The sequence below is a fragment of the Crinia signifera genome, chromosome 3, assembly GCF_055691185.1.
Source record: "Crinia signifera chromosome 3, ASM5569118v1, whole genome shotgun sequence".
Lineage (NCBI taxonomy): Eukaryota > Metazoa > Chordata > Amphibia > Anura > Myobatrachidae > Crinia > Crinia signifera.
This window is the reverse complement of record NC_139219.1, coordinates 237485928-237501276: the sequence shown is the minus strand read 5'-3', so window position 1 is coordinate 237501276 and position 15349 is coordinate 237485928. Positions and strand designations below refer to the sequence as shown.

General features: G+C 41.1%; 1 protein-coding gene across 5 annotated transcripts in view; it reads left to right on the top strand.

The window, feature by feature from the left end:
* Positions 1-6782, top strand: part of KCNMB2 (potassium calcium-activated channel subfamily M regulatory beta subunit 2) — a 521316-nt gene extending 514534 nt beyond the window's left edge. For all 5 annotated transcript variants that reach the window (XM_083177718.1, XM_083177719.1, XM_083177721.1 and 2 more), the window contains one exon: positions 48-6782. In XM_083177718.1, the coding sequence (XP_083033844.1) occupies positions 48-332 (285 nt within the window). In that variant the 3' untranslated portion in view covers positions 333-6782. The remainder of the gene's footprint in view (positions 1-47) is intronic.
* Positions 6783-15349: the final 8567 nt, after the last annotated feature.

The following is a 15349-nucleotide window of genomic DNA, read 5'->3' as shown; positions in this document are numbered from 1 at the left end:
GACTGTATTCAGGTCTGAGACCATAATGTTTTTCTTTGTCCTTCCAGTGCTCATATATACCGAAGTGTGGGAAAAATTATGAAGCCTCTATGTCACTTGTCAATATTATAATGGAGAATTTTCGAAAACATCAACGTTTTTCATGTTTCTATGACCCAGATGGAAATCAAAAGAATGTCATTTTGACCAAACTCTACAGTTCCAATGTATTATTTCATTCATTATTTTGGCCGACGTGTATGATGATTGGTGGAATCGCCATTATTGCTATGGTGAAGCTCACTCAATATCTCTCCCTTCTATGTGAGAGAATCCAAAGGATCAACAGATAAAACGAGTTCTGAAGTTACTTTACAAAAAAATACTGTTTTCTTTCATTCTTCACCAAAGAACCTTAAGTTTGTAATGTGCCAGTCTGTTTATAAGTTCCTTAATATATTCTTATAAGTAGAGCAATAATGCAAAATCTGTTCTATATGCAAATATGTGATGATGGAAAAAGAAACTGTGGTAATTTCATGTTGTTTTCTTCAACTTTTTATTTACAGTCTACACAGGGCTTATTTAAGGGGGAATTATCATGAAACATTACCACAATATCAATCATTTATTCTTCCAAACTATTTTAACAACTTTATAAAGAAACATTGGACATGTTTACTTTGAACAAACTGAACATACTGATGCTATAGTATTAGATGGCAAATACAGGAGAGCAGTTTATAGGATAGTAGACGGGGGGTGGGGGATCATGCATCTTAGAATGTTGAGGATGAGGCAAAAGGGCGGTACTGGGGGCATAGTGGCCATGGCATGTCATTGAAGCCATGCTCCCACTATATATAATGCCAACATTACTGGCATTATACAGCTGGGAACAAGGCTAAGATGACACGATTCAACCCAACCACCCGGTTTACTTGCAAACTGGGTGGTCGGTGCCAGGGGGTGCAGAGAAGTCTGGAGATTTGCCTACCTTTTCAGGGGGGCTGGGAGGGTCACACAATTTTTGTAGGCAAGTACAGTATGCACTGCAGGATGCAGGCAGTTTCCATGATTCTGCCCTTTGGAAAAACTCGCCAGGAAATCCCGGATGTCTAAATCACACATGGTATTACATTTATCCCCTCTTTTTTAACTACTCAGTGGATTGTGCAGCAAAAGTAAAAATTTCTAAACTTAGTTTACAATTTATTGTCTACAGTTATGTTTATTTTAAAGCTGTGAAACCTTTAAACCTTTTATTAAAATATTTAACAAATCTGAAAAAAATGTAATTTAGAATAATAACACTGAAATATTTATAAATTACATAAAATGATTTTAGAAAAAAATAGTTCTGAACAATTTATTGTGTATTTAAAGGCGATTTCCATCTTCAGAGAATTATATTTGCCAGGTTTCCCTTATGCTGTGTACACACTATGCAATCTATCATCCAGACAGCTGATAAACAATATATTGCGTGGAGCATCTGTTTGTGTGTACAGAAGAAATTCCCAGCTGCACAGCCAATTACACCATATCTAGCAGATACATAGGCTCAGCGACTTCTGCATGCAAGTAACCTGGCCACAGGAGTTGCAGACAGTGACATCACAACTAGGACAGACATTTAAATGCAATAAAATGCCCACCCACTTGTGATGCCTGCCCAGATATATCGATGTATCGAGCTGCTGATTGATAAGTATGCATAGCTTACCAAATTGGCCGATTGGTCAGTGCAATGGGTTGTCTGCAGATAGATATTTTAGGCATATACCCAGCCTTAAAGCTACAAATCAGCTGCGTGTCTACAAATGTCTCTTATCCTATGACCTAGGGACATTTAAAATATAGAAATCTGCTTAAATACATATTCTGAAGGTGGAATTTCACTTCAAATCACCTAATGTATTCTCCCTTTACGATGTATCCCTATTTGCCAATTTTCTGACTTACTATAGAATTTTATTAAGGTGGTGATGGGGGAATGAAACTTGCAACAAAAACGCTATGGCTGCCAGCATAGCAGTATTTATAGTAACTGTGCGCTTCCTGTAACTTGTACTGGAGTATTCTGTTCAGGGAGGAAGACATATGCATGCAGTTTATATGTAGACATGGCCAATAATATGCAATTAATTATACAAGAAACATTAAAAAAATTGTGTCTTTCACGTCCACCCCTGAAATTTACCACAATGGGCTGGAAGTAGGAGGTTATTCAGACCTGACTGCACGGCTGAGAATTCGCAGGCCAGGCAAAAATTATCTGCACATGCATACGGCTTGTAGTACGCATGTGGGAGGCCATCCTGCAATAAAGTCCTGGTACTTTTTTTCTATCACTGGCCGTTCGCAAGTTGGTTTACAGGAAGTTGCCGTTTGTGGCTGCTATCTGGCCATTTTCTGGTAGTGTCTGGGAAAATGGAGGCATGCCCAGGCGTTTGAAGAGAACTCGTGGGATTACAGCTCTGGCCCCGATCAGCCTGTTTCTATCGCAGCCGGCAAGTAAGTCCTGGGCTACACAGATGGCACACAGTGGAAGTATCATTTGATGTTGAGCGGCTTGCGTATTGATTAGCTGCTAATCGAAGGCCTGTAATATTTTCACAAGCTTTTCACAAGCCTTGCACAGCAATTTACAGGGCAGGATTTCATTCTGGCTAAGCAGCGATTACCTGATCACAGGCATCTGCCAATTAGCAGGCAAGCAATCAGGTCTGAATAACCCCCATAATGCGATGTGCATGATGCCAGCTGCACTCAGAGTTTTATTTAATGGGGCAATCATTTACAAGGCAAAACAATGTCTTATAAATGCCGGCCCATTTTAAAAAAAAAACCTCCAGGGCCCCACCGTACTCGCACAGTATTACTTTCGGTCTAATGTGTTTTATACAATAACCATTATTTGACAAATGAACTGATAATTCCCCCTTAAGTGCACTATTTAATATGTTTCACAGAGGTGAGGCTGTTCTTGCTGTAAAACATTCTTTTGTATACCTTATTGTTGCAGGATAACAAATAACTGTCGATTCATTTATTCTTTTTCATTCATTTAGAGTGCTTCCAATTGACTCTGCTGGAAGGGTCACTGTCACATATCTCAACATGGGATAACACTTTTTTTTTTTTTGACACAATTCTAGAGTCCATGTTAAACGGGAAGTTTGATTTCTAGGCTACATGGGTAAATTTAAATGGCATTGGTGCACGTGTTATCCACTGGAAAAGAATGGCGCCTGCACAGTCTCCCGCGGCTGTGAGGAACATGCTGTGACTACCTCTAGCAGTAGGCAGACAAGTGGCACCCCAGCATGGGTCAGCTGTTCAGCTAATTACATAAGCTTGTGGTCTGTGATCACATGGGAGCATTCAAGGGAATCCTTTAGCTTTGTAACCCAGCCCTTATTCGCTCATTGCCCCTCCTTAAAAATAGTGAGTTATTTATGTCATGAGTAGAGTTGCCACAATAATGGTAGTGAGGTTCACCAGGCTTTTTATTTTTATTATTGCTACTACATCTGCACTGTTTATAAGGAACTATGGTTCAAGGAATAAACATCCATGATATCTGTTGATGCTTATTCCTTAGAATGACTGCACATTGCAATGCTTTACAATATGATGTATGTATATTATACTACTGCCTTCATTAAATTCCATATAGGAGTTGAAGCTTATGGGATTTTAGGTCCTCACAGACCTTTACAATGTGCCATAATACTATACTGATCCTGTGGCTCATATGAGACTGTAATGATCTTGTGCATAATGATTATAATTTCTTTTTCTGCACAGCTGTTTACAAATAAAAGAAAAGCCAGATCTACTCTACCACAATTTCTCCCACACAGTGCCAGACACAAGACAGAATAAAGGTCCCATTAACCCTTCAGCCTGAAAGAGATTTATTATAACCCAGTCAAATTTGCTGTAGTAAAAGTTACGTTGTCAACTTGAAAGCATAAAAATTCTGCCCACTTCCACGATTATGTGCCTAAATAATTCAGGACCAATAATAACTGCGACACATTGATTTGTAGTGTGTGCTGGGTATTTGTAGCTGAAAATTGTTATTGGCACAAGAATTTGTGAAGAGAAAAAAGCTAATGGAATATTGCGTGTTTGCTTGAAATTTCGGAATGCATATTTGCACAATTTACAGAATAATCTATCGAGGTGCAGAATTCTTATACTAAAAAAGAAATCAATCAACAATCTATTATGTTTGCAATGTCACTTGGTAGTCCGCCCTTTTTTTTTTGTTTTGCACTAAAAACTTTATTGAATGTGTGCTATAACTTGAATATGTTGTTGGTCGTGTTAAATAGATCATTTTCAGCAGTCACGATAAAAACTACTGACATTTTTGCAGTACATAAACTGTTAATAAATAATACAGTATGTACAAAACCGTGGACAGAGAAAAAGTACCAGAAAATCAGCTCCTAAATGCCATGTTACAGGATGGTTTGAAAAATAACATTTAGGAGCTGATTGCTTGGTGCTTTATCACTGTCCATGTTATCATTTTTCAAGCTTAGTACATATGGCCCATATTATTTTCTTATGAATGTCAGCTGCAGATGGGATGTGATAGATGCACACAAATCTGCAATGCGATAAATAAATATATTGCATATATGGATAGATATATATATATATATTTATATATATATCTCAAACAACTACTAACGCATGCCGGGACAGAGATTGCAAGAAACTCGGTTCTTGTGAATCCTTCCGCCAAACTGCTTGTGGTATATTTGTGGTATATTTCATGACAAATTCCCTGAGCATCTAACCAGGTACTGTATGCACCACTTCTGCCAGCTAACCGCAGTGATCCGCCACCCTTTGCTTACTTTTAATGAAAGCCTTGACTGGTGATCCGGGAAGGCAGGCTAATCTTCTAATCCTGTGCCCCGTTGTGACCCCCGGTGCTTTAAAGTGAGATGCCGGCTTAACAGCATTACTTTACTGCACTGGAGGCACAGCAGGAGCAGAGAAATCAGGTGGCTGCCCTCACCTGATCACCAATCACCAGTCCCTGGTTGCAGGTATTACCTTTTTTATCCAACATTTGTTTTTAGCATTGTTTTTTGATTACAGTGATCAGCTTGCATGTCCATTAGACACAAGTGGCTGATCATAAGCAGCTCCTCTTGGTTCAGCCTTTACTGCCGGCAGGCAGAGAAGGTTGAGCAGGAGTTTGGGAACTGGAGAGACGGCCTATTAAAGCTATCTGGAGATAGCCCCCACCAGTATTTTGGTCTGCCAATGACATAAAATTTTCTCAAATTGACCTAAATGTTTTATTGAATGCTGCCAACAACATATAGGGGTAGATTTATTAAGCTCGGTGAAGTGATAATGTGTCTGATTTTTATCACCTGCCAATCAGCTCCTACCTGTCATTTTTCAAACCAAGCCTGTAACTTCACAGGTAGGAGCTGATTGGCCGGTGATAAAAAAAACAGACACTTTATCACTTCATCGAGCTTAATAAATCTGCCCCATAGTTCTATAGACGGATTTAAGAAAAATTCTAAAACCTAAATGGGACTACACTGCATTACATTACTCTTTATCCAATAATGGAGATATATTTTGTATTGTTTATGGTTTATTACAGCTGTAGCCAAAAATGTTTAGGTTATATTGAGTCCTTTGTGTTATGATGGGGCCATTTCGGAGTAGTATGGAGGAGCTCTGCAGGTAACTCTGAGATGGTCAATTGGCGATTGTCGTGTACTGCTACCATATCACTGTAAAGAAGAAACACTGTCAGCTATTTTATTATTTTTTACTTGCGACTATTTAATATTTTTTACTGGATAAAAAGATATAGTATATATAGTGTACTGTAATAATCAATGTGTTTGTTTAAAAAATTCTTAAATATGAATAAAAAAATGAAGGTTATATGGTTATTTTAAAATTGACTTATCACGATCAAGTCTGCATTGTTTATTATATCTCTAAAGAAGTATTTGCCAGTAATTCAATTTCGGAAGAATTTGCAGTAAGTATATAACCATTCACATTTCAATTCCACTTTCCTCTTCATTTGCTGATTTCCACATTATATATACATATACATATATATATATATATATATATATATATATATATATATATAATCATATAGCATAAGCCAGCGGTATGACCTAGCTGTGTAGGTGGACAATCGAATCAAGATCAATATTGTTGTGACAAGTGATTGAAAATTGTGTCTGCATTGCTACATTGAACTGTTGCATTGTAAGAGATCATTAACAATTAACAAGTTCTGAACTTTCTCCATATGTGATTAATGACCAGTGTGAATTTGTAATAAGTGAGATGACATGATGTAAAAATCAGTTTAAAGTCAAATTCAATTATAATAAATGTGGGGATGCCCCAAGAGACTAAAAAATTCTAGCCACAAATCCCTACATCTGTTTTTTATATATCCATGATTTTTCATAGACAATCTGGAGGATTTTGTAGCCACTTTAAGGTGTTGGAGCAATCTCTTTGATCTAAAGGAGATTTATTGCACTTTAAATAAAGTGTCTTGAAAATTGTATAGATGCTGGACATTGCCAAGTGGAACTGAATTTTCTCTGCATTATTTTACGCGCTGGAAGAATCTGAGTTCTGCAAAGCCAGGACTGTAGCACAATGGATGGCTTCTACATTTTATTTAGCAAGACATTACCCGAGATGTAATCAGGGCTTAAAAATATGTATTTAAAATTTAGAAATGTCATCAATAAACCCTCTATACGTTTTGCATTCAATGGGTTCTGTGTGTTTCCTAAAAATAAAATGAATACATTATATACTGTAGTCTTTTGCAGAAAGATCTACTATCATGAGTTATCATTATTAAAGTTGATCCTTTCCCAGGACAATCTGGATACTGAGTTCATCACACTGTCAGTCAATCAGCATACTGTAAGATTCAGTCACAGACAAGTAACTGGTCACACAGTAACTTTGTGTAACCAAATCACTCTTCCCCTCATACAGGAAGAGTCCAGTCTTTTTATCAGTTTCCAATAGTAATGGTAGCATATTAATTAGCATAACATACTGGGCACTATTCAATGAGGCTGATTCGCCATGTTTTATGGCGATTTTGTGCTATTTTCGTGCTGTACAGCAATTTTTTTGACTAAAACGGTGAATCACCCTATTCAATGACCAGATGGCGAATACATTTCACGGTTTTTATCGCCATGATTCACCGAGTAGCAATCGCTATCTTTTTATGGTGAAGTGGAATGTGAACTTTTAAAATAAAGTGTTTCTGTTTTTTACATTTGGTGTAAAAAAATCAGGAATTTTATTCTGAGGAGGGGCATGCTATTTTTATTCATGTGCTGTAAGCACATGAATATATATTTAATTCAATTTTTTTTTTTTTTACACAGCAGCCAGCAGGGGGCCGGGAGCCAAGCCGCTCATTAGATATTCATATATTCACTGCACCACCTCCCCCCCACAAACGTTCTGGGGCAGGCAGGGAGACTTCCATCTCCCTGCCTGCCGCTGTCCTCAGGCTCCCTGCGGCATCGCCGCAGGAGTTAAAATTTGCCGGTCAGGGGCAGTGAGCCCCTGACTCGTTGAATACTGGAGCCGGCGAGGCTCCGGAACGCGGCGGGCAGTGGCGAATGTGCAGCGAATCCTAAACAGAATTCGCTGCCGATCGTCAAAATTCTCATTGAATACTGCCCACTGTATATACTCAAGTATTAGCCGACCCGAATATAAGCCGAGGCACCTGATATCACCACAAAAACTGGGTAAACTTATTGGCTCAAGTACAAGCCTAGGGTGGAAAAATATCTTTAATGTTCAATCAACAAAGTAGCTTCATCATACATACAGATAGTGGTAGATGCTCAAATTAGTTCAGTAAAACTTTTCAGGTGCATGCAAGGGAGGGGTAATATCTAGTAAGTAACAAGACATTGGTTCCCCCGGCACACTGAATAGTTTTAGCAACCAATCTTGAACACTACATGATAATAGAATTCAGAGATATTGGTTACATATACCTGCGCAGGTGTATGAGGTACTTGTGGAGTATCACGGCTTCCACGATGGGCATCGTATGCCAAAAAATCGCATGCGATCGCATACGATTTTGCACTGAAAAGCATCCAAATCCATTGGAATTAGTATTAAACATGTTCAATGGCCCCCAACTGGCATTTTTGAGGCTGTACCACCCCCACTATCAACGCGAACCCGAAGCGTGGCGAACACAGCAAGCCCGTGAGGGGCGGCGGTACGCGTCCTACGACCTTGTCATACCCCCACTATCCACGTCGGCGTGGAGTTGAGAATAGAAAGTGTGGCGAGCGCAGCGAGCCACCGAGCCCGAAGCGTGGCGAGCGCACCGAGCCCCGCTGGGGGACGCGGATACCTTCACAGGTATCCGCGTCCCCTCACGGGCTTCACAGGTGTCCGCGTCCCCTCGCCACGATTCGGGCTCGGTGGCTCGCTGCGCTCGCCACACTTTCTATTCTCAACTCCACGCCGACGTGGATAGTGGGGGTATGAAAAGGTCGTAGGACGCGTACCGCCGCCCCTCGCGGGCTCGCTGCGCTCGCCACGCTTCGGGTTCGCGTTGATAGTGGGGGTGGTACAGCCTCAAAAATGCCAGTTGGGGGCCATTGAACATGTTTAATACTAATTCCAATGCATTTGGATGCTTTTCAGTGCAAAATCGTATGCGATCGCTTACGATCAAATCGCATGCGATCCGATCACATGCGATGCGATCGCATGCGATGCGATTGCATACGATTTTGTCAAAAAAAACTGCCAAAATCGGTAAAAATCGTATCGCATCGCATGCCACTATATATGGCATGCCATGGCATGCGATGGGAGCCGTGATACTCCACAAGTACCGTGTATGATATGCCCCCAAGCCGCGTCAAGGCTTCTCTGTATATTGGGGGTCCCTAGCGCTATATCTAGGTGCAGGGTGTGGCACCCCAAAAACTATCATAAGCTAGGAGGCCCAGTGCGGCATGCCAGTGAGATACTAAGTGTTAATAATTAGTGATAGGAAGCCGAAGCTATACATAAAGAGAGAGGTAAATGAAATGTAATTAAAATAAGAGAGAGAGCGTGTTAGTGAGGGAAAAGTGTTAATAGAATGTAAGGGCATGCCGCACTAAAGCCACCCAGCCCAACCAGTCCAGGGGCACCACACCCCACACCACTGTTACCCTAAATTGGGTTTACAATTAGTCAGCAAGGAGCCACATGATAATGGCTCCTTACTTGGTATATCTGAACTAAGAGCTACCTACCTTGGAGCAACCCCAGACTACTCCATGTGGCATATGAGGACCTGCATCTCCGCCTAATGCAAGCTCCTCTCTGCCTCTCACAACATACATACAGATAGTGGTAGATGCTCAAATTAGTTCAGTAAAACTTTTCAGATGCATGCAAGGGAGGGGTTAATACTTAGTAAGTAACAAGACATTGGTTCCCCCGGCACACTGAATAGTTTTAGCAACCAATCTTGGACACTACATGATAATAGAATTCAGAGATATTGGTTACATATACCTGCGCAGGTGTATGACATGCCCCCAAGCCGCGTCAAGGCTTCTCTGTATATTGGGGGTCCCTAGCGCTATATCTAGGTGCAGGGTGTGGCACCCCAAAAACTATCATAAGCTAGGAGGCCCAGTGCGCAGCGCAGGTATATGTAAACAATATCTCTGAATTCTATTATCATGTAGTGTTCAAGATTGGTTGCTAAAAGTAGCTTCATCATGTCTATGTTGGTGATGAGAATACCTTGTGCTAGCATTATAATTACTATTAATTAATATAAATGTACCATTTATGAAGGAGTTGGGTTAGGATTACTGTAAAACAGGTGTCAGAGCCAACTATACAGCCCTGCTGCTTTACAGAGAATGTCTGCGTACAATAACCTACTTGGCCAGGCCAGTGTTACTATTTACATGAATACTTTCCCTTTCTACTTTTGATAGGAAACGTGTCCGCTTCCACTGCCACGCTGCGGGGAGGAGGGGGAATGTCAGGTCAAGGTGCCCGGTGCCACCGGGGGAGGGGGCTGTCCACTGCCGCACTGCGAGGAGGAGGGGGATGTCAGGAGCAGCTACCTGGTGCCACCGGGGGGAGGGTGGCTGTCTGCTTTCACTGCCGCACTGTGGGGAGGAACTGTCCACTGTTGCGCTCCAGGGATGACTCGAGTATAAGGGGAGCTTTTTCAGCAGAAAAAATGTGTTGAAAAAGTCGGCTTATACTCGAGTATATACCGTACATTTCCTTTAAGCAAGCTGAATACCTATAGATTATTATGTTTTAAGTAAAGATTCCCATTATTGTTCGTTAGCATAAATTAAAGAATGCAGATACTAGCAAAATATATGTCTTACACAAATTATAAAAGCAGACACTAGCAAAATATGTCTTGACATTTTTATAGACACATCTCTCATCCAGACATACCATGCCCATGCGGAAGTGACGTCGCGGGCGATGTGCGCGAGTCCCGGTCTGTGAGCCGCGAGTTCCGGCCTGTGAGCCATGCTGGAGCTGGAGGGCACATACCGGAAGTCACATAAGGCACCGATCACCGGGGTATACATGGGAAGTTTCCGGATTTTACACTATCTGTTCCTTGGCCATGTTTAATGTGTTGATCAAGTTAGGATTTGTTCTGTGATTGGTTATCACCATCTTAAATTCGAATTGGACATGACAAGAAGCATTCTTCTTGAGAAAGACCGTAGAGACGGTCGAAAACGCGTTTGGAGCTCTAGCTACTTACTATATGGAACTGTGGACTGAACGTGGACCAAATACCTGTCTGGCCTGATTTGGAGGATATATCCCAGGTTTTATCCTCTCTTTTCATGCACTTATGAGAACTGATCTGTTTAGTTCTCCACCATCTGGGTAATTGGCCATTTTTATCTTCATTGTTCCATGTATATGTGTGTTTTTATGTGAATGAAATAAAATGGTATTACACCATGTACCATTCTTTCATTTATTTTCGGTATCATATTGAGTCACCTTTTGGATGGTCCAGTGTTTAACCGCATCTGATCAAGGACATTTCATTATATGATGTCTGTTGTTTGGAGAAGAGGATATGCCCCCTTCCTAAGAGGAACGTATGGTATTTGCATGATGTTTTAAATGGGTGCCGGACAGGATCCCGACAGTCGGGATCCCAACAGCCGGGTTCCCGACAGCCACTCGCTATTTTCCCTTGTGGGGGTCCACTACCCGCAGCATGGTGGGCGCAGCAAGCCTGCAAGGGGCTTAGTTGCGCTCCCCTGCTGTCTGGGTCCAGCCAGTCGGGATCCCGACATCGGGATAATGACTGTCGGGATCCCGCCTGTCGGACCCCTATACCACATCCGTTTTAAATAACCTGTGTTTTTTGGAGAAGAGGATCATCCCTTCAATCAAAGGGACATACTATTCAGTAAAGGAGCCATTGGAGGGAACACCTATATCTCGGTTTTACATTTGCTGTTCACCAGCGGTGTAGGGTCACCACTATAGGTTGTACTCACCTTAAGCTGCCGGGCGCACTGACTGACATATCTACTCTTTTGTTGATACCATGCCCTTTGTCTGAACTTATAAGGCGTCCCATAGCTCTACCCCCCTATCTTATCTGAACTAAGTCTTGTCTAACATGAGTGTTTAAAGAACTGCCTGGTGTAGAGTTTGAATATGTAATTAGGCTAAAATTCAAGTTAACAAGAATGTGTTACAAAATGGATTCCTATTAGCGATACCTTTATCATCAGTATAGATGAAATTAGGTTAGGTCTTTTTCAATTATTGAAATATCCACTTACTACTATTTAATGGAGAAGATGGAGGTAAATATCTCCACTGGCATGTCGCATTATAATAATAATATTTTTATTTATTTAGTGCTCATTCTCCAATAGGATTCAAGGCACTTAACAGGTAGAATTAATGTAATACAGTACAGGATCAATGAAGTACAGAAAAGCTTTTCATAAACTATACTTAACTGAATTATGGAAATGCTTGAGTAAACAGGAAAGTCCTGAGTCTGTTTTTGAAGGATTCTAGAGTGGGGGTTTCTCAAACTATGCAGGGAATATACAGTTTACAGTATTACAACCACATTAAGGGGAGACACTTTGGAAAGAGATAAAGTATCAATCATTCAGCTTCCAGCTCTCGCTTGACAAACTGTGATTGAAAAGCTGATTGGTTGGTACAGTACTTCACCTCTCCCCAAGGGCTGATACGTCTCCCCCTCATGTGCTTATTGAGAGTTGTACACAAGATGATTGCAATTATACACGCACTGTGTGTGCATTACATTAAATGTATTGTCATATACACACATCTGTGCATCGGCACTGCCCCTTGTGAAAGTAGTGGTCACCACTATCACCAGAGATTTGCAGCAGCCCTTTGCCAAGTGCAAGAGCTCCATCTGAAGTCAGATGGATGTCTGCATATGTTTTATTCAGTATAGCCCACAGTGCTGCATAAACACTCAAGAACCACATTCAGACACCCATTCAGTCACATGATATGAAGCCACTTAACTAGCCAACACTGGTTGCACCTAGTGTTGGCTCCAGATGTGTTGTTGCATCAGCCACCCCACACACTGCCAAATGTCGCTGGCCAGGAGTCACTGGCAGTTGGTGTGGTTCCCCTATTTGAATTGTGGACTGTGTTGCAGTCCCACCTCTGGAGCTACCAGTGACTAATGCCCTCTTGCCATTTCTCCAGCATTTTACATTTTAAATCAGTTCTGCACAAGTTTTAGATGTAGTATGTTTTACTTTAAGAAGTCATTTTTAAAAAACCCTGACAATTTCTGAGTAGTTTTGTGAAGAAAAATCATCAGTTAAGTGGTTAAAGTGGGGAATTCTTTATATAGCTTTTACCTTTTTCTTCTTTTAAAAAAAATCATCTCTGATCTACAACCCTTTCCAAGCCGTCAAGAAATTATTTCTAAGATATCAGTGAGTTCAAAGGTTGACAGCGATGGCATTTCGATGAATTGAAGAAATATTTATTCACTAAATGTGACTCATTCCACAAGATAAGATGAACTGCCGCCAATAAATATCATGGTGGATGTGACAAATATAAGTTTATTCACCAAATACCTGCTTGTCGTATTGAAAGATGACTTACAGCAGTGGTTCTCAACCTCGGTCCGTAGGGACCCCCAACAGTGCATGTTTTGCAGGTCTCCTCACAAAATCACAAGTGAAATAATTAGCTCCACCTGTGATCTTTTAAAATGTGCCAGTGAGTAATTAGTGCACTTGTGTATCTGTGAGGTGACCTGGAAAACGTGCACCGATGGGGGTCCCTGAGGACTGAGGTTGAGAACCACTGACTTACAGTACCTGACTTAAAAATGACAAAACACGTAACGCTAATTATAGCTATAACAATAAAACCATATAAACATTTTTATGTTTACTTATAAACAGTGATAGGGAACCTTCAGCCCTCCAGCTGAACTACACATCCCAGAATGTTTTGCAACAGTTTTAGCATGGCCAAATAGCAAAACTGTAGCAGTGCATGCTGGGATGTGTAGTTCAGCAACAGTTGGAGGGCCAAAGGTTCCCCATCCCTGCACTAAAACAACGCACTGTCAGATTGCACCACATAGCTACTGGACCATTTGACAGGGATCTGGATGCAGAATTACAGTATTGGGGGTTGGGGGGGATTGGCTTTGATGTGTTGTTTTATCATGAGTGGATTTCAGCAGTTCTGCAGAGAATCTTACAAGTTGTTCTTAACTTGTGTCTTAAGCTAGAACTTGGTATTAGGAATAATGGTGTATATGCATCTGGACAACAGGTGGTGAACAGGAGAGGGAAGCCCATCTATCCCTGAAATTGAGGAGTCCCATAAATCTGTCAGAACCATCTCTGTAACATGTATGTAATGTACTGCCCTTTCTGCTAGTTCATTGGACTGTGTATAGTGAGAACTGCTGGTGACCTGTGAGATGTCTGCCTGGAAATTACCACTCATAAACTGTGTGTGTGACATTGTCACTACGGGGTTTATTCTAGTTCATTCTTTCTGACAAAATCCTTCTTAGATGGACAAAACCATGTGCACTGCAGGGGGGCAGATGTAACATGTGCAGAGAGAATTAGATTTGGGTGAGTTATTTTGTTTCTGTGCAGGGAAAATACTGACTGCATGATTTTACACTTCAATATAGATCTCACTTTGAAGAAAAACCCCACCTCTCTGCACAAGTTACATCTGCCCCACCCGCAGTGCACATGGTTTTGTCCATCTAAGAAGGATTTTGTCAGAAAGAATGGACTAGAATAACCCCCTAAGTCACTTGTGTGATATTCCATATACAGAAAAGTATATTTAAATTTTTGTGGTATTTGTCAATTTAGAAAGATAATCTGAAACCAGCCAGAATATAAATGCCCTAACAGAAGGTCTTTCTTGAACCTGTTGGAAGAGATCTGCAGCAATGAATGACCGACGGAGGTCTGGAATCTCATGGAGAGTGGCCTACTCCTTGACATGATGTGCCACTTCAGGGGACACTGGCAGAAACAACATAATCAAAAACAGATGACCAAAACAGGGTATTCTTAGCCTAACCATGGTACCCCTGGTGCGCATGTTAAGCATAAAATCCCTGAAGGGTCTAAGGTATCACAAGTTGATGACCATGCAGTGGGATTTCATCAAAGAGGATCAAATCTTCGCAGAAAGAGAAAAATGTGGGTCACAAGATAGTTGGTTGTACTGTAGGAAGAAGTCAAGTCCTCCAGTAAAACATATGACAACCATTGGTAGATGCCATTCCAGAGTGTTGCATCATGTAAATCTTCTATTTACCTGGAGGAGAGGACATAAATTTCATGACATCCATCATCATGTTGACCAAAGAAAAGCTTCTGATGCGCTTAGTGAGCGAAGAATTCCGTCCGCTGCTAGGCAACTCAGATGCCAGAAGATGGCAACGTCTGATACCTCAGGAAGTTCTGTTATGTGAATCCTGTGCTGAGACAATTTCTATCACGTCTTTTCCGGGTCTTAGTCATTGGTGGGTGGCCCTGTATATTCTCACTTGCCCGATGCCAGTTATAGCTTCTTGGCTGTAACATAGTAAATAAGGCTGAAAAAAAAAACGTTAATACATTGAGTTCCCGTATGTTTCTGCTCACGGTCCTGGCCTTGTGGTACCCATTTGGTTTCCTGTGGTTCACTCCTGCATCTGGATCTGATCTACCAACCAGTACATTCTTAGTCTGTGTTGTCCGGAGTTATCCCCTTTGGTTTCGTACTC